The 13664-nt window shown below is 36.4% G+C and overlaps 1 protein-coding gene and 1 pseudogene across 2 annotated transcripts; one reads left to right on the forward strand and one right to left on the reverse strand.

Annotated features, from left to right (window-relative positions):
• Positions 1 to 3127: 3127 nt before the first annotated feature.
• Positions 3128 to 4890, forward strand: LOC143601525 (E3 ubiquitin-protein ligase SIRP1 pseudogene; annotated as a pseudogene). The gene is made up of 2 exons (XR_013147672.1): positions 3128 to 3244; positions 3483 to 4890. The product of XR_013147672.1 is annotated as an E3 ubiquitin-protein ligase SIRP1 pseudogene (transcript).
• A 1376-nt stretch (positions 4891 to 6266) lies between these two features.
• Positions 6267 to 11883, reverse strand: LOC143601526 (pyruvate kinase, cytosolic isozyme-like). Its single transcript, XM_077078917.1, has 3 exons — positions 11503 to 11883; positions 8928 to 9389; positions 6267 to 7278 (listed from the first exon to the last, which is right to left on the reverse strand). Exons 1-3 carry the CDS (start codon positions 11752 to 11754, stop codon positions 6466 to 6468), a joined length of 1527 nt encoding a protein of 508 aa, XP_076935032.1. The 5' UTR covers positions 11755 to 11883; the 3' UTR covers positions 6267 to 6465.
• Between the last annotated feature and the right edge of the window lie 1781 nt (positions 11884 to 13664).

Raw genomic sequence — 13664 nt, forward strand, 5'->3', positions numbered from 1 at the left:
GGGATTTCCTTTAAGAAAGAAGCACATGCAAATTTCTTAACTGACATGTTGGATGGATGGTCAAATATTAGAGCGTCTGATATTTTGGTCTTTAGATGGATAAGAGAAACACACATTTGTAGATCTAACAAGGCGTTTCTTTTTTGTTTTTTTTTGTGGGCATGTGTAGTAGTGTTTTCACAATGAATCAGGATGCGTTAAAAGCTGCTTCAAACAAAGTTCTCAAACACAAGAAAATGTGTCTTGACAACCAACATGTGCTTATACCATTTGCGTTGATAATTTTGGTTTCCTAACGCCTGACCTTTTGAGCTACTAAGTCGTGTCAAACATGTCAAGAATAATGTTGTCATGATCACACATTGTATGAATATTTTTAAATGACTTAGTTTTTTTTATCCTAAAAAGACTAATGATGTAATTTGTTGCTCGTTTGCCTTGTGTATTTATGTAAACATTACATTTTAATGAAATATATCAACATGCCTCATTATATATGTATAAATATGCATATTAATATTTGTATATAAGTTATAACTAGTGTTTTACCTTGCACGTTGCGCCGGGCTGGGAGGTATAACCCAAGCGTTGAGGCGGTAAGTCAACACGAATTCGGTTGGTTTCGGTTATGTGCGTAACGTTATTGTATACTAAAACCAAAATAAAACAAAAAAAATATATAAATTAAGATGGACCAATGGGGTGGCGTCGGTCGGTAAAACTCGACCATTGGTAAAACCCGGTTGTTATTGATTTCGGGCGTTAAGGTGGTGAGTCTACGCAAATTTGGTAGGTTTTCATCACGCTCGTTATGGTACCAGAACTAAAAAAATCGGCTTCGGTCGGTTTGAGGTTAGAAAATGTTTCTCCCGCTGTTTGTTAGTTATTCCTTTGAAGTTGTTCCTCTTTTACATATAAAAAGACTAACATATGAAAAAATTAAAATATTTAAGATGCTTATTTAGTTGGTAAAACCTGAGCGTTAAACTCGTGCGCTGGTAAAACTCGGGGGGTAAAAACCAAGAATTACGACATCAAGTTGGCGTGGATTCGATTGGTATCGATTACGTTCGTTACAATATAAACAACCTTGGTAAAACCCAACCGTTAAAACCTAAAAATTAAATATTTGTCAATTTAACTTATACACAGATATAATATATAAAGCGTTTATTCGGTTGATAAAACCCCGGACGTTCTTATAAACCCGAGCATTGTCGGTGTAGGGCGATGCGAAGGTGAGTCGGTAAAACTCGGGCGTTGGTAAAATCCCAGTGTTGTCGGTTCCGGGCGTTGTGGCATTGTGTCAGCGTAAATTTTGTCGGTTTCAGTTACGTTCGTTACGATACCATAGAAGCAACATTGTTAAAGCCTAAGCGTTAAAACTAAAATAAATTGTCAATTTAACATATAAAAAAATATTTTAAATGATGTCTTTAGTCCCGATGTTGGGACATTAATTTGATACAAATTCAATCGGCTTTGGTTATGTTTGTGACGATAACGAAACTAAAACAAAAAGGTCGGTAAAATCCGGTCGTTGGTAAAACCCAACGTGGCCGGTCCCGAACGTTATTACGACAAGTCAACGTGAATAGCCATTTAGTTATTAAATTAAAAGAAAACACTAAAACTATATATGTAAATTGTTTGGTCCAATCATGTGGTGTCATATGGACCAATCTTGATCATGTGACAATAAAGTTATCATTTGTTATATATATATATATATATAATAACATAAAAGTTAATTTTCTTCTTTCTTAAATAAATGACTCGTTTAAGCACTTTATAAGTTCAACTTAACATTTTAGCTCGTTGTTAGTGATAGAAGCACTTTGCTTCTTTGGAAGTGGACGCAAGTTCAATCACTACCACCAAAGTCCAAAGGTGGGTTTGGTGTGGTTTACAATTTGACGCAATGTAATTCTCGGTGATCCCCACTTCTAGTCGAGTTGTAGGAAAACTTGGATTCTTTAATAGAGATTCAAGTTCGATTTCTACTTGTGTTATATTGGGTGGTTATTGGTAATGAAGATTTGAGTTAGGCCTTGTAAAAGGATGTCAATTCTAATTTCAAGTCCACCCGTGTTTTCGTCCCACCGTCTGTTACATTTAGGCTATCCCACTCTTCAAATTTGGAGAGCTCTAATGCCCCACTCTGGCAAGACTATGCTGTCTTAACCGAACTCACACTGATATTAAAGTGTGACTTTGGCATTACCTCGGGAAATCATATCGCCACCTGCCATTTAACAGTTGTGCCCACAAAAGCAGAACTCTCTTGTCAAGAAAGACTTCGTTCCAAAGTTCCAAACAAAAAAATTTAACTTCGATGACAATTTCCGTTTAAAATAAACGACCGAACTAGTTCATACTTTATAATATAGAGTGGTAAACAAAAGACGATAAACAAAAAAGTAAAAGCAGTCCGTCAACAAACCGCTTTTATTTATCGATATCTTAGAATATAATATTGGTACGGATAAAGAACATTATTAAAAAATAAACGCGGTATTCGTTGTCAGTTTCCCACTTTCTCATAAACTTCTTGTTGGTTCATAAACAAATTCCATTATATTATTATTATTATTTATTATTATCATTAACAAACTCATAAGTAGGGCTGGCATATCGTGTATACCCCCATACACGATAAGACACGAACACGAAATGTGTATTTCTGTACACGACACGAAAACTTATCGTGTACATGTATCCCAAACACGAACACGAACCTGTTACTACCTGGTATACACGATAAAACACGATAAGAGTTGTTTAGAAACACATATTTGACAACCTGTTTAGTGAAACAAAAGCCAGAGAGAGAATGTTCGTGAGTGGTGACGGCTGAGAAATGTAAGGTGAGAATGTTTTAGGAATTTAAGGTTTATGATAACTTACAATTATATATATTAATTATAAAAATCTAACTAGGTACTTAACATGTACTTAACAAGTAAATATGTATTTTACATGTTTAGACATGAAAATTAATAGGTAATTTCGTGTCAATCTGTTTAGTACAGTTAAGACCTTACTTATTACCTGTTAAAGTCGTATAGATGCGTGTGATGTATTCGTATTGCAAGAGCTACTCGTAAGAGCATGACACGTTGGATGAAAGAGAACAAGTTTCAAATCGAATCCATTCAATTTCAACCACAAACTTATTGATTCATTAAGTGTTTCATAAACAAACCCTAGTCTCCTAGATTCTCGATTTTGTCTTATCATCATACTGGTAATAATATTCGCTTCACTCTTTTTGTTCAGTTTAATGAATTTGATCCACATGTTTCGATAATTCAACGCGTCTGTATCTAAATATACGTATATATGTGTGTCTCTGGATCTGAAGTAAATTAGGGTTTTAATTTGGGTATTTTGTTGTTTTATCGTTGATGATTGTGATTTCTAGGGTTTTATTTGCCAGATCTGTAATATTGTAGTTTAATTATATGATTATGTTTGATAACACCTACAGAGGCTGATTTGAAGTTAGAAATGGAAGAAGATAGAGAGTCAACAAGATACTGGTGTCATCAGTGTAACCGCCAAGTGGTTCCGATATTAGGGGTCGAAACTGTCAAATGCTCATCTTGTAATGATGGATTTGTCGAGGAAATGGAAGGATTAGTTACTGATCCGGATGATGTTGGCTCGGACCGAGACCGTGCGCTTTCGTTGTGGGCCCCGATCCTCCTCGGTATGCTGAATAACCGCCGTGCTCGTCGGAGGTTCACGCATATCGGGTTTGATGACGATGAGGATGATGAAGACCGACGTTTTGATTCAATGGAGCGGTACCGGCGATACCAGTTTCAAAATCCTGGTGAGGATCCTGATATCGATTCGGATCGGGAGGTTAATGGTGCTATTAGGTGGCAGCAGCGGCGTCGGCGGAACTCTGCTGCATTCCTCCACCTCATGCTCGGGGCTCGATCCGGGACTGCGTCTGATACTGAAAACAACACGGATACGGGACGGGAACGGTTTATTTTGATTAACCCGTTTAATCAAACGATCATTGTGCAAGGCAGTGGTGGTGGCGATGGAAACAACTCGTCTCAGACACACTCGATTGGGTCTTTAGGCGATTACATTTCGGGTCCGGCGTTAGAGCAACTTTTGCAACATTTAGCTGAGAATGACCCGAACCGATACGGGACTCCACCAGCTAAAAAGGAAGCTATTGATGCGTTACCAAATGTGACGATTGATTTTCCTTCGGTTCAATGTTCGGTTTGTTTGGATGATTTCGAGGTTGGGAGTGAAGCTAAAGAGCTGCCTTGTAAACATAGGTTTCATAGCAAGTGTATTCTCCCATGGCTCGAGCTTCATAGCTCATGTCCTGTCTGCCGGCTCGAGTTGCCTTCTGATGAGTCAAAACTCAACCAAGAACGAAACGGGTCGGGTTCTAGTGAGTCGGATAATGCGAGGAATAACAGGTGGTTTTCGGCTTCTCTTCCTTGGCCTTTGAGTAGTTTATTCTCGTCTACGTCTGGGCCTGAAAGTGGGAGCTTTGTGACATCAACATCAGGTTCCGGTTCGGGTTCGGGTTCGGGTTCGCCACCACGGGGTCATGGTGAGGAAGATGGTCACTAGACTGTTCATATGCTCATCTGTTCTGTGTAAGTTGGCTACTTATCTTTCTGCTTTGTTACAGAATGGTGTACATTAATAAGTGTAATATTGACAGATATGCTGCCTGCTTGGTCTACCTATATGTATCATATTTATACCTTTATGCTTCATGTTTTTACTAGGGATTAACAAAATTTTCTCGTATTAATCGGGAAATTTGGGGAATTTAGAGTTATATGTATGTCGCCAGAACATTTTTTCTGCGTTGTGATTGGTTGTCGGGTCGGACCGTTATAGTTTTCTCAGGCTTGGAATATCCAATTTTTTAAGGAAGTCATTAGATATAAAAATTGGTCATGACGAATGACGATATAAAAATGATGCAAAATCGCAAACCAATATGCCACTGAACCCAAAAATAGACTGAACTCACTGTCCATAAGGGATTGATCCCGGAAGTTGAAAGATTGAAGTCGGTTAGATGATGAACGATTGAGCTTGCAATGAACCGACTGGAAGTGACGACCGGAAATTTCATTTTCAGTTTAGGTTTTGGAATGTTGAGCATTCAAGATGATGAATAATGGAGAGTCTTCACGCGTGAGCTCTAGCGAAGAAGAAGAGTGGGTATCGTTAGAACCTCAGGTAATCAAAACAACAAAATGATTCGATTGATATAGGGCCCATTCGAGAAGTGCAATTCACCCAAGCGCACGGTAATGATTTAAGATAAAAATGACATCCAAACAAATGTATGAGAATGCAAATCTAATGCTAATGGTTATTGAACAAAACTGCTTCGCTACTACTTTTGTGAATTATTTTGGTCAGAGTTGGGTTTAGGCAGGAATCGAGAGCTGGAACCAAGAGCATTGCTCCAGGGATGTTTCGGGTCTGACCCAATTCGTTTTGCTGAGGGTAACCCTTAACCGGGTTTGTATCAGATATAAAGGGGTAGTTTTGTCAAAGTTTTTTCACATTCCAATCTCATTTTTAAAGTTATCAACCAAACTTTTGATGTTTTTAGTTGAATTAGTTCTAATTCCTTCAAATTCTAATTCTATCCAAAACATTTTGCGACCGTCTTATGATTCTACATTACTCAAAAATGTTAAGCAACCAACTTATCAGTGCAATACCTCGGATGACCTTGATCTGGTATATATGCCAATGTTTAGTTTTGTTAGTCTTGTTCAGAATATCTTGGTCCGGTGTGTCAATGAGTAATGCATGACTGAACATAAACACTGCACTTCATTTCAAGTTACAAGTTGGTACACATTAATAAGTTGCAAGTGTTGCATTCATGCCTTCATGGGGCAAATTAGTGTGGTAGCTCAACCTGATAATGACAAGACCTGTAGCCGAACGCTATATGATAGAGCACGTTTTGGAGTAGCTCAACTGCCCATGCCTTGGCATATAGCAGAATGTTATGGACTATGGATTGAATTTTGGGGTTGCTCGAGCGGTTATGCCTTGGCATATATAACCGGAAGTCATGGGGCGAATTAGAGTGATAATTTAATTTAACCAAATAACGTCCATGTCGCCTGTAAATATTACATTCTACTTTCGATATGTTACAAGTACGAAGTTTGAGAGGGGACACACCAGAGCTACAACATACCCTGCAAGAAGCAAACCCTTCGTTGTATACATAATTTACCAACGCATTTAATTGGAACAGTCAGCTAAATCTTGGCGACTGTAGTTTTATATGCCAGAATATATAAAATCTCCCATAAAAACATGGGCAGTTCAGTTTTTATCAATGGCGGGAACCATCGACAGTAGTCTACTGATATTAATACATGCCAACAAATGGGCATTACAGGAAACAAATTGTAAATAAACATGAGACCACTCGCGTTTTTACTTGACATTAACTATCTTGATAATAGATGCGGTCCCAACACGATGAAGAACCACAACAGCATCACCATTCTTGCAGAGTCCCTTAACTTTAGCATGCTGCAATGAGAATTCCAAAACCTCTTCAGTTGACTCAGCATGAGACGCTTTAGCGGACCCTGCAGATAAAACCGGGACCATTCCTCTGAAAATCAGACTATGCCTAGCTGGCGTCTCGTCACTGCACGACCAGTCAAAAGAGTCGGTTTTTATTTCAGGAACCACTACAGATAATATAGGCATGCCGGGCCTGTACTTAGCCACTAGTTTAGCGGTGCTTCCGCCTCTGGTCAGAACCAAAATGAAAGTTGCTTTAGATGAGTTGGCGGTTCGAACTGCAGCCGAGGCTAAGCTCTCGAGTGGGCTCATGGGTATGGGTGCATTTGCAGCGATTCTTTTGAAAACATCTGAGTAATTGATTGTGTTTTCGGCTTCAATGCAGATTCGGGCCATCGTTAGGACTGCTAGTTCTGGGTAGGCTCCAGCAGCGGTTTCACCGCTAAGCATGACACAGTCTGTGCCGTCTAGGACTGCGTTGGCGACGTCTGTGGCTTCGGCTCGAGTTGGTCTTGGGGATTTGATCATTGACTCGAGCATTTGAGTGGCGGTTACAACTGGCTTTCCTTGTATGTTGCATTTGTAGATCATGACCTTTTGGGCTAGGAATATCTTTTCGATTGGAATCTCCATTCCAAGGTCACCACGTGCAACCATGAAGGCGTCGGAGTTGGCTAGGATTTCATCAAAGTTTGCTACCCCTTCTTGATTCTCAACCTACCAAAGATGGTCACAGTTTTATGTGTAATAGTTCAGTGTGTAAAATCAGTAAAAATAACTAAAAAGGTAATGAATCAATGCGTTTTTGGCACACATTAACAAATTATTTGTTTTTGACCCAAACCTGTTTTAACCCACGGAAAAAAATGTTGACTCAACCCAACATGTTTTGAGTCAAGATCCGTTTAAACGTTTTTCAAAACCATTTATTTAGGTGCTAATCTGAAGGTGTACACGAGCCGATCCATAAGAGTAAATTACATGGATGGTTTCTGTATTTGGGGCAAATTACGGATTTGATCTTTAAACTTAATTATAACGTTGGTCCCGAATAGTGTTATTTTCTTTTATGAATGGTTCCTGAGTTTAGCAGTGTTGAGTTGATGAGGTAGTAGGAATGTAAACGAACCGAACGAACACAAACAGGGGCATGTCATGTTCGTTCGTTAACTTTAACCGAACACAAACACATAATCAAACAAATTCTTTTGTTCATGTTTGGTTGTGTAAAACTAAACGAACAGTTCACGAACATATGCAAATAAACTTAAACAAACATATTTGAACACACATAAACGAACATGGATGAAAATAATTGTCCGAACATAACGAACATAAATTAGCATCAATGAACACAAACGAACAAGTCTAATAAATCACAATTCATCCAAACATACGTATTTATGTTCTTATTATAGACATATAACTACTTATATATTTACTAAAAATAAAACAAACATAAATGAACATAACTGGACAAACATAAACAGACATTCACGAACATATCATGAACAAACAAAGCGTATGTTCATGTTCGTTCATTTTACTAAATGAACATAAAAATTTGTTCATGTTCATTTATTAAATAAACGAACATAAACGAACTTCCCACCGAATAATTCACGAACAAACAAAGCGTATGTTCATGAGCGTTCGGTTTGTTTACATGCCTACCAACTATAGGGGACATTTTGGTCATTTTGCTTTTAGAGCTAGGGGACTAATCATATGGTTTACTCAAGAAAATGACTTAAGGGACCAGCTGCACTTGCTTTCATTAGCCCTTTAGATGTAAAATGACCAAAATGCCCTTGATACTAACTGACCAATATAACACTGTTTAACCCAGGGACAATTTCTAAAAGCAAACAACACTACTGGGGACCAAATCTGATTGGAATCATAATCAAGTTTATCGTTAATTGTCATTTGTCTATTCTATGAGGGGGTAAAGTGTAGTTTCTATTTCTATAAATAAGGATCAATAGTCATTTAGGAGGAAGGGATTAATTTTGTTAAGTTTCTTAGGGCTCCGATGATGGAGAGAGGGCATAGCCCTGGAATATCTTTGTAACTCGTTTCACTAATACAATCGTCGTTTGTGTATTTTGTTCCTATTGTCTTTCCTAAATCCAATCTATCACAATCAACATATATCAAACTCTATCAAAATCCGTTAAAAGATAAGTTCAGATACTAAACATGTAACATAATAATTAATAAATAATAAGTGAACGAAGCTTTAGCTTTATAAGTAGAGCTCAAAATGTGGCGAGCTGAAGTTCGGCTCAACTTGTTTACACCAATACACGCAGTAAGTGCATTTAGAAAATGATGTAAAAAAAATCCGAATAACAAGAGCATACCTTTGACATAAGAAGAATGCTTTTGGCGTGCTCGCCCAACAACTTCCGAACCTCAACCAAATCCGAACCTTTGCGAACAAACGACAGAGCAATCATATCAATCTTATTCGGAACTCCCCATGTAAGTATATCTTCCTTATCTTTCTCAGTCAAAGTCGGTAAGTCAACGATCACTCCCGGAAGATTAACATTCTTTCTTTCACCAAGAACTGCAGTGTTCTCACACCGACAACGAACCAAACCATTCTCAGTGTCACAAGCAAGGACAGTAAATGAAATAGTGCCGTCTGCACACAATATCACACTCCCTGGTTTTACGTCGTAGGCTAACTTTTTGTAGCTCATGCAGATCGTGGTTTCATCTCCTTTAATGTCGTAATCGGTTGAGATAGTGATTTCTTGACCCTGTTTTAGTTGAATGGGCTTGCCATCTTTTAGAAAACCGGTTCTGATCTCTGGACCCTGATGAGATTACCAGATGATTAATAAATAATACGTTAGAAGTTAAAACTACAAAAGGGTTTAAAAATTGTGATACAATGCAAGGGTGTGCATGGGTCGGTTTTAGTCTAACCGACATTTTGGTTGTCTAGTTTAAGAAACTATTTGGTTTTGATTAATAGGTTAAAGGGCAGTTCTGTAATATAAATTGTAATGTAGAGTAAATAAGACTCTAGGGGTGCAAACAAGCCGAGCCCGAGCTCGACTAGGCTCCAACTCGGCTCGTTTTGACTTACGAGAGCTTGAGCTCGTCTTGTTTCGAGCTCTTTGTTCTAAAGTTCGAGCTTGGCTCGTGAGTTGCCTTTTCAAGCTTGAGCTTGATTGTTTATTATTTATTAATTAATTTATATATTATTATTTAATTATTATTATATGTTTTGAGGAAACCCTTAAACGAGCTAAGCTAGGCTCGAGCTCGGTTGTGTAGTGTGAAATTAATACATAGAAATCTAAAAGAGTTAAAACTTATACACAAGGCGCAAGCCTGAGTTCGATAACTAAACGAGTTTTATTTGAGGCTTGAGCTAGATAACACTCCACTTTTTTCAAGATTTAATCAATCTAATCTCTAATAGCCTAACTCTTTTACACCCGTAAATAGAAGTGAATGAAAATATGGCCATAAAGAAAGAAATTAAATTGGTAACATTAACCTATAATAATTAAGCTTGTTATTATAATATTTTTGTAGTCATGTCATGTGTATGGAGAATCATTTATAAAAGATACGAGGAATTAATTAAGTAAATGATAATAGATCAAAGTGACCCGCGATACCAATCTTGGACATCAGTGTATACTATGATTACTTTCCTAAACTTTTAATTTGACACATGTGTGAAACCACACCTGTTTTTATGTTTTTAAGCATATATAACTTTTCATTAATACAAATTTGACACCATACAAGTGTCAACCTTGAAACTTCTTGCTACACTTTTTATAAAACTAGAACTAGAAGTAGAATAATCCAAGTGTTCAAACTTCAAAACATTGCTTAAAAGTTACAAAACCTACATTTCATTATCGGAACACATGGGTTGCCAGTTGCCACAAATATGGAATAATAAAGTAATAAACTACATAATGAAAATTATTTTATTTCTTGTGTACAATAATATATGACATTTAGATCTATTAGAATACAATATCTAAAGAATATACCTTATATAAAATTGTATTAATTTATTCCTCTAGGATGGTGTCTTTTCTTACCAATGGCTTTAAAATTGTAATATAATAAAAGTTTAATAACCAATTTGGTTTAAACTTTATATAAATGCTTATCGTGAATAAGATTTGATTGATAGGATATCGTAGGGCTACTTTTTCACCTAATTGGCCCTAAATTGGTACCGGTCAAAATTGGTAAAAAAATAATCAGTTAAAATTGATCCAAATTGGTCAAAATTGGTATGTTCTTTGTCAAAGTTTAGTTAAAATCTGTCAAAATGTTTTAAGTATTTGAAAAATTATACTTAACTTGAAATTTATATATAAAATTTTGAAAATGTACACATAATTTCAACCCGATTAGTCTTGATTAATCCCTATCAATTGCTAGTCATTACCAACCTCCGGACTAGCGCCTAACGAGTTCTACAATAGCGTTCCCCCATAACCCAAACCGTTAAAACCAGACCATATACGTCATTAATTTTATCATTTCGCTCGATCTTTAACCATTTATTCACAACATTCGTCCAACAAAACCGAAACCTAGATCAAACACCAATCCAAATCCAAATCAAAATCAAAATCCAAACCCCAGACACCCCAATCACTAATTCAACAATCGGTCCTAGCCGTGTAACTTAGTTGGTTAAGGGGACGTAAGACATGGAACAATAACCTAGAGGTCGTGGGTTTGAAACCGACCCTAAGCGCCGATGGCCTTGCCGTTGATTGAGGCTGATTTACCTCTCACGTGACGAGCGTGGGCCGGTTTGCGTGTCCAGAACAAAACGATTTGGAACAATAATTCAACAACCAAAGTCAAGACTAAACACATCTAAACCTACATCACATTCACAAATCATAATCTTAATAACACAAAACAAGACACAAGACTTACTTTAGTATCCAGCATGACCGCACAAAGAATACCGGTATTATCCATAGCAGTCCTTAAATTATCAAGCGTCTCCTGATGATACTCATACGACCCATGCGAGAAGTTAAACCTCGCTACGTTCATTCCAGCCTTCAACAGCTTCTCCACCATCGGAACAGATCTTGAAGCCGGTCCCAGAGTGCACACGATCTTTGTTCTTGGTCTCTTAACTCCGATCAGTTGCACACTCTGGTCAACAGTCATGTCGTCCATTGGTTTCAGATATGTCAGATCAAGTCAACGTGATGGATTGGTTGGTTATGTGTGGAAAGTAATGAATTTGGTTGGATGAGAAGAAACTGGTTGAGAAGTGAAAGTGATGTGAAGGTGGTGGTGAATGGATGAAGGCCTTGTTGGGGTCCTTGTGAAGGTTATATTATTATTATTATTATTATTATTATTATTATTATTATTTGGTGATGGCACATGGGACATGGTTGATGATGATTCATCTCACATTGTGATTTCCAATCTAAATCATTTTAACTTTTTGGCTTTTTTTTTATTTATTATTTTATTAAACTTACTTATAAAGATGATTTTATATCTTTTTATAGTTGTTTAATAACTTATTAGAAAAATGAAATATATGAATATGAGTTTAGTGTTATGGTAAGGGTAAGACGTAAAATAAAAATAAAAAAAAGAGGTGTTACAAAGTCACATTTAAGTATGGTTATTGACAAGGCCCTTTGAGATCTTATACAGGACTTGTCCAACGTCTAGGACATGATCTTGGTAAAGACCCGATATATCAAAATAAAATTGTATGTTAATTCTTTTTTAACTTATCCCACACAAATGTGATTTCCACTCAAAATCATTTAACCTTTTGGCATTTTTTTAATGATGATTTTATGTCTTTTTATAATTGTTTAATAAGTTACCAAAATGTCATTCCTATTTTGATGGGGTAATAAAACGATTAAAATGTAAAAAAGAGGGTTAATGGTCCAATCCCTGTAAAGTTAACATTTAGTCATTCCCAAATAATAATAATAATAATAGTAGTAATAATAAGTTATTAGAAAAAGAAAATGTGAATATAAGATAATCCGTTATTGTAAGGGTAAGTCGTAAAGTAAAACAAAGGTTTCAACGAAAGTCACAACTAAGTTTGATTATTGACCGCTTTAGGGGAAGAAAGTGACTGGTTTGAAGTTTCCCTTACAAGAACCAACCGAAGTCGGGTTTTGTTTAAACAATTATTAACCCATTAACCGATTATTACTTTCATGAACCCGCACCTCAACTAACACTAATCAAGGACGAATGATTATATGTCTTCAAATATGTGTTGTCTTTTTTTAATTTTTTTAACAATGTTTGTAGCTTAATTTTTTTTAACAAAGCAAGTTTATTATACATTTAGTAGCTAATTATATTTTTTTAGTTTAATTAGTAAAAATAGGTTGTTTTAACATTCGATTATTAACCTAATTGGTTACAATGGTTACTGATATTTCCCGCCAAAACTGGTTAGGAACCGAAAGTTTGACCAAAAACCGGTTCGGTTAATTGTATGCATTCTATAAACCGGTTAACCGGTATTTGTACCAATAATGTATTCGCATGCTTATGGTCATAAAGTTGTACATAAACTCAGTGACGGATTTAGAATTTTTTTTTATCTGGTTCGCTATTTTAAGATGCTCTAAATATATAAGAACGCGTATAAAAAAATTGGGTCGGGTTGACGATTCGGATTGGTTTAACGGTTCGGGTCAAGAAAGATTAATCATATAATAAAAAACGATATAATAACTAAAAAACATCATCATTAGAAACTAAAAAAACACGGGACTTAAAAACGATAATCTTTCGAAATAAAAAAAAAACTAACCTTATAGTTGTTCTTTACGAGTTTTCATCTTTTGAAAGCGTTGCATTACATCTTCGATCGAAACTTGTAGTAAAAACTCTCTTTCAATGTAGCAAATGCAAGAATCATTCATGTACCCGTCACCCATCCTATTACGTAGTTCCGTCTTCACATGCTTCATTGAAGAAAAACTTCTTTCAACACTAGCCGTTGCAACCGGTAGAACTAGTGACAATTTTATTAAACGATAAACCAACGGATAATCAATGTGTTTTCTTGTTTCCACCATCATTTTTGCAAG

Source organism: Bidens hawaiensis, unplaced genomic scaffold (assembly GCF_021521415.1).
Source record: "Bidens hawaiensis isolate Kalapana, Puna unplaced genomic scaffold, B.hawaiensis_p1.1 tig00056643_1, whole genome shotgun sequence".
Taxonomy (NCBI): Eukaryota; Viridiplantae; Streptophyta; class Magnoliopsida; order Asterales; family Asteraceae; genus Bidens; species Bidens hawaiensis.